Source organism: Oryzias latipes, chromosome 12 (assembly GCF_053564925.1).
Source record: "Oryzias latipes strain Hd-rR chromosome 12, Olatipes_Hd-rR_3.1".
In the NCBI taxonomy this organism is placed as follows: Eukaryota; Metazoa; Chordata; class Actinopteri; order Beloniformes; family Adrianichthyidae; genus Oryzias; species Oryzias latipes.
Window position 1 is genome coordinate 27,261,942 of NC_136248.1, and position 9,198 is coordinate 27,271,139.

Below are 9,198 nucleotides of genomic sequence, written 5' to 3' on the forward strand. Positions count from 1 at the left end.
AGACCGTTGGACTCTGACGTAATGTCCATGACGACCGCAGCTTCCTCCGCGCAGCCGTGAGGTGCACGTTGGTTCCGCATCCAAGGCCAGCTGGGCTTTCTAAAGCGGCACAACAATGAAGCCGAAGAAGGAATGCGTCCTGCTGCTTTGGGTTCTGGTCTGCTTCGGCGTTACGGGCGCCATAGAACCCATTAGTACCACCATAGCGGTGGGCATGGCTGCGGCTCTCACTGGGTTTTTAGCAAGCTACCAGAACATTTTCTACTACTTCCACGAGTGCTGCCGACCAGAGTGGATAGGTTTCAACAAAACTGGTAATATTTGAAACTCAAGCCGCATCCGCAGACAGGCATTATACGTCAAAGCCTAAAAGTGTAAGCAAATGCTAGCTAAACCTTGCTAAATTGAAAAATAAAAAATAAAAAGGCTGATATTATTTTTTATCCAGATCATCATTAAAATAACTATATATCTTTTCAAATCCTAAACAACTTGTTCAACATGGGCTTGTTTATATTTGCTCGATTTTTGCATCACTTTCCACATATTAGTTGTCTTGAACAGCGCTCGTTGGCATTTGCAACATTATCATCTATCGTATTTACTACGGATTGCAAAGACATTAATATTTGCTGCATTGGTCAAAAATATTTCCCAATTATTATTAACACGTCAAAAGCAACAACTGTTTAAAAAATGTTGATTTGTAAAAGGAAAGGTTGTTTAAAAAAGTATATTTGGTGTGCTGAACATAGCTTGTGCTCGTTGGATTCTGTTATTCCACATCTGTGACGTAGCCGGAAGTTCACCGTCGTACAGGAAGAAGATAGCCGTTTTTTTTGGAGCCGTTTTACTTTCTGTCTATATGCAACGGAGTCGTGCTTCATGTAGCTAATATTGAAATTGAATTGCAAGATGAAATTTGTGCACGTTTTGTGGGTGTTGAACGCCCTGCTGATAGCCGGTACGCCTGTGGACGCGTTCGATCCCATCACAACAACGGTGGTTGTTAGCTTCGGAGCGGCTCTCGGACGCACGATTTACAATTATTTACGAGAGACTTGTGACTCCAGATGGTTGACTTACAATTCGACAGGTGGGCGTTTTTGATTTAACGCATTTATTACATCTGTCTCAACAGCAGTTTCCGTTGTTTGGTTCTCGTCTGTTTACAAAATTTCACAAATCCAACAATGAAACAAAAAATGCTCTAATTCAATTGTTTTCCTTCTGTTAACTGCTTTTTTGCTGATGTATTACATGTGCTGCTTAGACTTTTCAAAGTTAAATTCGTGTCACAACGATGAAAGTAACGGCGCGACTAAAATGTCTTTGTTTTGTTTTGTTTTTTGAAACGTTTCAATTCTTGGTCACGTTTGGGGTTTTGCTGTCACGCGTGCAGGTTTCCTTTTAATAACACAAATCACGAGAGGTCAGGTCGGCTCTGTCAGCCATGTTTCTTAATGCAAAGCTCAGAGAAAGCAGAACTTTGCAACTCAGTTGCTTTGGAGCCAGTTTCCTTTGCAGACATTTGTAGGTTTTATTCACCAGCCTGTATTTAGACATCACACCAGGCCAACCTCAGTTATTTAAACATGACGATCCTTTATTTAAGTTAAAAAGTATGTGGAAGTTTAAGACTACATTTACTTAAATTGTGTAATTTTAACTGCCTCCAAGAGTTAAAACAAAAGTTTCAGAGAAACGTATTTGATTTTGAATCAATAAATGAATTTTCCAGAAATTTCTGGATATTTGAACTGTTTGTGCTCAACTTGTTCCAAAGTTTAGAGCCGCAAACTGAAGCACAGAAACTTTTCTTTGTGGTTCTAATCAATGCTGTCTTGAAGTTCACGCATTCCCTCAATTTGTAGCCTACTGCTTTATCTGATTTTGGATGTTGCTTGTGAGTTTTTAGATGTACTGATTTTTCTCCTGTGAATCTTCCAGGCCTTAAGATGGATCTGGAAAACAAACTGTTTGGACAGCACCTGGCGTCTCGCATCATCCTGAAAGCTGTGAGCGGATTCATGAGCAACGACAACCCCAAAAAACCGCTCGTGCTGTCGCTCCACGGTTGGACCGGCACCGGGAAGAACTTTGTGAGCCAGCTGATCGCAGAAAACGTTTACAAAGAGGGGATGCACAGCAAGTTTGTCCACGTCTTCACGTCCACACTTCACTTCCCGCATCCCAGTCTACTTTCCTCCTACAAGGTAAAGAACAGCAGGGGTTTCATGATGACGTCCTGTTCTGTACCAAACCTGAACCCGCTGTGTCTTCTCAGTCTCAGCTGCAGCAGTGGATCAAAGGCAATGTGAGCAACTGTGAGCGCTCCATGTTCATCTTTGATGAGATGGACAAGATGCATCCGGGACTGATCGACAGCATCAAGCCGTATCTGGACTACTATGAAAAACTGGATGGAGTTTCATACAGAAAATCCATCTTCATCTTTCTCAGGTATCCCTTGTGCTATCCTAGGCACTTTAACATTAGGAGTTGGGTCATCTAGACCCACTAGACAGCGCGCTGAAACTTTTTTCTTCAATGATTTATCTTTTTTTGATTTGATTTGAAATGGTTTATTTCAAGCAATCAAATAGGAATAATACACAACAATACAATCATCTGTTATACATTCATACAGTAACTAATCAAACTTAGGAAAGTTAGACATATTAATAAATATTGCTTGAAAGGGAGTGGAAGGAAGCAAACTTATATAATCCCACCCTGTTCTGCCGTAACCATTTTTATTACATGATATATCAATATCCGGTTCCTAGCTTTTATCAGACAGAATTAAAAAAAAATTGAAATATCAATAAAAGCACATGACAAAGATGAATTACTTCAATTATTTTGTAAAAAAAAAAAAACTTATAGAAATCAGCATGGCAATGAAGTATCCAAAATAAATGCAGGTTATGTTACTTATAAAAGTCATTGTTATGATTAAAAAATAATACTATATCAGTAAAATAAACATAACACTGTTTTAGGAATTTTCATAGCAAAATTTGAACAAGTATCAAAAGTTAAAAATATGCGCAAAATTATGTTACATTAGGAAAAATCCTGAATCAATTTATCAATTTTTTTGGAGCAAGTGAAGTAAAATCATTAAAAGTCAATTGATTAACCATTTTTAATAATTGATTAAACATTTGTTTTATTATTTTTTTGTATTTTTATTTTTTATGATAAAGTAATGCTGTGAAGTGTGTGTCCATGGATTACATGAAATCCTCTTCACTTTTATCCACCTTTTGTGATGGTAATGTAAGGGTGGGGTCATTTTGACCCCACAAGATAGCACAATGGGTATAAAAACATTTAGGCCATGATTTTTCATGAGAGACGTCATCTGCTCTAAAATATAAAAATAAACTTTAGTTGTTGATTTAAAAAAAAGTGTGTGTTTAATTATGACTCTTTGAGCCTAAAAAAGGGCATATTTTAAATGTCATATTAAAGGGACTCAATAATTCATTTTTAAGGCTCATCACCACTCACTATAATAATTGTATGGTCTCAAACCTTTTTTTTTTTTTACTTGTTGGGCAATTTTTCCCACAAAGAGTCTAAAGACTAAAAGAAAATGAGTGTAGAATACATAAACTGCTGTGGTAAACGTTTATTTGATGCTGGAGAACATTTTTGGTCTAACATGGATAACTGAGTCTTGAAGGAGTAAAACTGTCAATAGGGATGTCCCGATCTGATCATGTGATCGGAAAGAGGGCCCGATCAGACCGATAGTTTGGAATCAGATGTGAATTTTACTGTCATTATTATGATCACTGCTATGTATTTTAAGCTCAATACTCTACTAGGAGTCTAGTTGTTGCTGAAAAGTGCAGCTGCAGATTATGACAGAATAAAGACATGAATCACTTATGATCAAAAAATGTTCAGAGGCTCTAAAAATACTAAAGCTAACAGTCACCAAACCTTGTGACGTAACTAATTATTCTCACCTATTTTTACTAGTTAACTCAAACTATTTTACACAAGTGTTTCAGTGTTAAATCATAAAAGATCAAGAAAAATCAAATTCAGGGAAAACCATGATCCGTTTATTTGGTATTTGTTTTTTTTTATGTGTTGCAGAAATATCAGAGACTTAGTGTCTGCGAATACTAGAAATCAAATGACTCTGAATCGGATCAGGGCCACAAAAACCCAATCAGGACGTCCTTGTTATGAAGGAATTTCATGTTTGTTACATGAAAAAGGAGAAACCTCCTTTCCTGTTACTTTAGTGTTTAAAAAAAGTTTGACGTCACATTTTTGAGGCTTTTGGTTTCTGTTTTGAAAAAGGTTATAACTCAAATATCTGAGATGGAACCATTGCAGCTGCTTTAGTCGAGTTTAGAGCGTTTTAGCTTGGTGTGGTTGGTGTTCTGAAATCTCATAAATCCACTGTTTCGTACAGCAACGCTGGAGGCGAGAGCATCGTCGAGACAGCTTTAGATTTCTGGAGAGAAGGACGAGCTCGAGAGGAGATTGATCTGAAAGATTTGGAAACATCCGTCTCCCTCTCCGTCTTCAACAACGAAAAAAGTGAGTGGACCGTCTGCCGGTGTTGGATCTGTGGCAGGAGCTCCTCAATGACCCCGTGACCTTTTCTTCTAGGTGGCTTTTTTCACACAAGCTTGATCGACAAGAACCTGGTGGACTTCTTTGTTCCCTTCCTCCCTCTGGAGTACTCGCACGTCGTCCAGTGCGCCATGGCTGAGATGAAGGCCAGAGCCAGCGAGGGCGAAGGCCCGCCGGACCTGGATGTGGCAAACCAGGTCGCCAAAGATTTGATCTATTTCCCCAAACAAGAGCGAGTTTTCTCTGTCAAAGGCTGCAAAACGATAGAGAGCAAACTGGACTACTACACATAGCGTCTGATTTTATGGACGGTGTTGAGTCACTCAAAGCACTTTTAAGAAACTTTGACAGCCAAGAGGCTAAAGGCAGGAAGTGGATCCAGCAGAAGAGGACTCCGGACGTCTCCATCTGACCTTCAGACTAACTCTGGACGGTGTTCCGTCTCGTACGGCGCTGAGAATGAGCTCGGCCTCATAAAAAATAAAAAAGATTGAAATGCAAACCTTTGTAAGCAATTAGGACGCTGCTTGCCTGCTTTTATACTCCTTGGAAGGTTTTTTGTTCACTGACACTGTTGTCTGCCTTAATTCAGTAAAAATACTGTAATCTATGAGAACTGCTTTATAGATTTAGATGATTAAAAAACTGGGTTCTTCAGCTTCACTACAAATGTGGGGCTGATTTGTATTTTTAAAATATAACAAAGTGTGATGGGATTACTGTTGGATTATTTCGAAAAGCTCTGGTATTAGGATAAAAAGGTTATTTAGAATGTAATTTTCTTTTTATAAAATGATGTCATGTAGAGTTTCAGCTGCGTCTCTGTTTTTATAAGGTAAGATTCGGAATCGTTGTTTGCTGAACAGGATGTTCTCTCAAAAGCAGCAGAAAGGTGTTTTTGCCTTAAGTCACCAAAAAAGACAAATAAATACAAAAATGGAAGTTGTATTTGTTTGGATGAGGATTAAACTGCAGAAATTTGTTGTCAACAGCGTGCAGAGTGCAACATCAGATGTGTTGATGAAGCTGCTGGTACCTCATGCAGATTATCATCAGGCTAAATGAAGGCAGCATTTTCTTTAAAACAAATTTTGCAGGAAAGTAGTGAATCCTGTTCAGAATTAGCCATAATTCTGTTTTAGAATATCCATTGCATTATTGCTGTTTTCCATTCTATTGGACATATGACTAGAGGACTTCAACTTCGTCAAGAATATTGAGTCCCACTTTCTGAAAGTTTGACAGCTGGTTAATCATTAACGTGGTTTTATCTGAAATGTCTTATTCTGACTTAAAAAAAGGTCTATTAAGTTGCTGAACTTAGAAAAATCAGAGCCTAAAGATGTTATTTGTCTTTTCTCATGACTGAGCAGCAAACAGAATGAAGTTGGGTAATGTTGGTATAAAGAAGTCGATCCCTTTTCACCAAATGTGTGAATCTTTCCGTCGGTTGGCCGTTTGTCACCAATGTTTACATTTTTAAGGGTGAGTTTAGTGTTGGGTAAACTATAGCAGCACTTTAGTTTGCAATAAAAACACTGATTTTTGAAATGAAATACTTCAAAAGAATAGCAGGGTTCAATAAGATAAAGTTGAACTTGACATTTTTCTGCTCAGTTTATATCAGCAGAAACCAACAAAGACCCACTGATGGAAACTGTTAACGGGATATTTTGCTGATTTTGGAGAATCTATGTAAAGAAATTTTAATCTTAAAATTGCTTTTCAAATGAACTACAACCAATCTGCAGAAACATTGTCCTCAAAAATGACATGTTTTTTAGATTTGACCTAAAAAGAGCATAATCCTAATTAAAAACCCACTGGGAACGTTTCTACAATAGATCAACAGATAACCACAGTGGGTCTTTATGGCATTACCCATCAATAAAAATAAAATAAAAACATGTTTTGTTCTGACAGTATAACTTACATGAAAGGATGAGTTTTTCGACAGGCTAATAAAACAGCGTTTTTTTAAAACGACTTAAGTCATTAAAAAAAAAAAAAGACGTTATCTAGTAAGAAAACACCCTAATCTTGTCCAAATATCACGTAGCTCTCAGGAGCGCCGAATAGTTTGAGACTGAATTGGGTTTTTTCGCCGATAGCAAAAAAAAGTCCTAATTTCTGTTGCGGGTAATTTCGTTGTGCTTTGGGTAATGTGGTTGCATTTTATTCTTTTGTATGTAAAAACCTGTCAAATTATACCATTCTTCCACCTACTAAACAATACTGGTTCAAACAATTCAAGAAAACGTTAAAGTTTTGTTTTATTTATTTGAAATTTAACACCTTTTTCTCTCAGTTTCTCCTTGTTGCAGAAAATGCTCCGAGCAACCTTTCCGATATTCCAAACGGTCCAAGAAACAAAGTCCAAAGCATCTTTGATGTAATCTGTACTCTTAAACATAAATTAAGAGTAGGCAGGCACAGTTAGCGGGCATTCTGAGTCTCAGACGAGCAAAACGGCGTTGATGCAGCCGTCGTTCTCTGGGTTGTTTGTTACCTGGGCGTATTTACCTGGAAAGCAACACAGAGACCGAAAACACCAACTCAAGTTAGATTCAACCACACTTTAAAGCTGAAACTGTCGGTACTGTGCAGCTGGAACCAGAATGGATAACTCACCCCAGATAACCTTTCCTCCTTGTGTAACCAGGCCCAGCTCGCTGACATTGACTTCTATCACTGTTCCCTTCGTGATGACGCCCAGAGACGTGTAGAGGGGGGAGGAGGGGTTCTTCTTCACTCCGAGGATGGGGAGACAGAACGTTGCTTTCAGCTCTGGATGAGTGACGTGAGCCTTTTTAAAGCGCAAACCCTAAAAGAAACACGAAGGAGACGTGCTTAAGGTTTTCAGGGTCTTTGATTTGAAGCAGATCTGACTGTAGAAAATCCTAAACAGAAGCGTCCCGTCTTCTCACCATGGGCCGGATGAAGCGCTCGTACTTTGGAGGTTTACGTGTGAAGCCGTCCCCGACAAAGCACACTTTAGTGACCATCCTCTTCCACGCTTTCTTCTGCCTCTTCCCTGTTTTGATGACTTTCAGTACTTCAGTCTCTCCTTGAGCACGCACCTTTGGCAAAGGCACCTCCCATTTACCCTGCACACGGAAAACAATTCACAAAAAGCACATCAAATTTGGGTTTCTGTGGTTTAAAAATATAAACTCTGCAGGGCTTCTACTTACAGCCTTCTCCTTCCTTTTCTGTTTAATCATGTTGGAGAGCACCTTTGCTCTGGACTGTCCTTCTCTGTCCAGCAGGTAGGCTGGGACTGCTCCCTCTGGCGTCTTGTCGTCATTCTTCTGCTTAGTTTTCCTCTGTTCGTGCATTTTGATGCTATAAACAAAGAGTCGTGTGTTGAACTCTGTGTAACAGCAAAGAAATGATCATACTTTTCCAACGTTACTCACGTCTTCTTCATCTGGATCTTCTCTGCATGTCTCTGTTTGTGGTACAGTTTGGCCTTCAAGCCGATCAGTTTCTTGGCTTTGTGGGAGCGCTCGTGAGCCTCCCTACTCTCCTTCTTCCTTTTCCTCTCGTGATGGTCGAGGCGGTAGCCATGCCGCTTGCGGTGCAGCTCAATGTGTTCGTTCTGAGGCTACATTCACAAAAAAGAAGTGGTTTTGAATCTCAAAATAGAATAATTCTAATTTTACAAAATTATTTACATAGAGTAACGTACAGAGTTTTTAGGTGACACATTCAAAACATTTTAATTGCATCCAATTTAACATAAAGGCATTTCCAGGGGTCACTGGCATCTGTACACAAGTGCACAAGTGATGTGTAATAATGCAACAAACATTGAATTTATTTTCCGTTATGGCTGTAAGATTTAGGTTGAAATTATGACTTAGAATTTGTATTACAAGTAGGAGCATAACATCTATGTACCCACTTAATCACAGTTAACAGATTTCCTTCAAATGAGCAAATTTCTCCAGAAAAAAAACCCACAAGTGTTACGAATCAATAGTTGTGCGTCAAAAATCTCCCGGATAGTACTAGCTCCAGTTTAGTTTATATAAAACTGGGAATTATTAGTTTCCCCTGATGAAAATACAGTACTGAAATCATTTCATTCAGTAGTTTGCGATATATATAATGCCAAAAAAACCCATAAACTTAAAATTTATAGCAACACGTGAAGTCGCCCCACGCAGCTAACACTAGCATAACATGCTAACGCGCTTAGCCGCTTTAATGTGAACAAAAACAAAACTAAAAGTATTACGCTTCTCACCATTTTGCGCTGGAGATGTTAAGTATGATTGTTAATATTTCAAATATCGTTGCAGTTACGAAATACACCGATTATTTTGGGTTTTTCTTTCCAGGCTGGGGGTTATCGGTGTTGTTGTCCCCCGTGCCGATGTGTAGAGGAAATACGTCATCACTTGATCTACAACACATCCGGTACGTTGCAAGAAACCTGCAAAGTTGTACAAAAATATTTATTCTGACCCGCTGTTGTCAATAATATATATTAAGAAAATAACAGTATTTATTAAATATATTTAAAAGACTATTTTAGAACATATTAGACTTGGATAGACAAAGTGAGGTTTTCGATTTATTGACGGA

General features: G+C 38.5%; 2 protein-coding genes across 3 annotated transcripts; one reads left to right on the forward strand and one right to left on the reverse strand.

The window, feature by feature from the left end:
• tor1 (torsin family 1) lies at positions 1–6,035 on the forward strand. 2 transcript variants are annotated; one of them, XM_004074524.5, is made up of 5 exons: positions 1–314; positions 1,951–2,216; positions 2,288–2,463; positions 4,442–4,569; positions 4,642–6,035. In XM_004074524.5, the coding sequence occupies exons 1-5, from the start codon at positions 116–118 to the stop codon at positions 4,896–4,898; spliced, it is 1,026 nt and encodes a 341-aa protein (XP_004074572.1). In that variant the 5' UTR covers positions 1–115; the 3' UTR covers positions 4,899–6,035. The 2 variants fall into 2 exon arrangements, with proteins under 2 accessions (XP_004074572.1, XP_004074571.1); XM_004074523.5 differs by lacking the exon at positions 1–314 and adding an exon at positions 783–1,096.
• An 830-nt stretch (positions 6,036–6,865) lies between these two features.
• nsa2 (NSA2 ribosome biogenesis homolog (S. cerevisiae)) lies at positions 6,866–9,022 on the reverse strand. Its single transcript, XM_020707529.3, has 6 exons — positions 8,858–9,022; positions 8,025–8,212; positions 7,800–7,950; positions 7,533–7,712; positions 7,237–7,429; positions 6,866–7,128 (listed from the first exon to the last, which is right to left on the reverse strand). Exons 1-6 carry the CDS (start codon positions 8,858–8,860, stop codon positions 7,061–7,063), a joined length of 783 nt encoding a protein of 260 aa, XP_020563188.2. The 5' UTR covers positions 8,861–9,022; the 3' UTR covers positions 6,866–7,060.
• Positions 9,023–9,198: the final 176 nt, after the last annotated feature.

Coding starts and splice junctions, on each gene's coding strand:
- tor1 (XM_004074524.5), top strand. CDS start 116: ATGAAGCCGAAGAAGGAATGCGTCCTGCTGCTTTGGGTTCTGGTCTGC. Junction 2,464..4,441: donor TCCATCTTCATCTTTCTCAG/GTATCCCTTGTG, acceptor TGTTTCGTACAG/CAACGCTGGAGGCGAGAGCA. Junction 4,570..4,641: donor CGTCTTCAACAACGAAAAAA/GTGAGTGGACCG, acceptor CTTTTCTTCTAG/GTGGCTTTTTTCACACAAGC.
- nsa2 (XM_020707529.3), bottom strand. Junction 7,951..8,024: donor AAGATCCAGATGAAGAAGAC/GTGAGTAACGTT, acceptor CTTTGTTTATAG/CATCAAAATGCACGAACAGA. Junction 7,430..7,532: donor AGCGCTTCATCCGGCCCATG/GTGAGAAGACGG, acceptor TGTTTCTTTTAG/GGTTTGCGCTTTAAAAAGGC.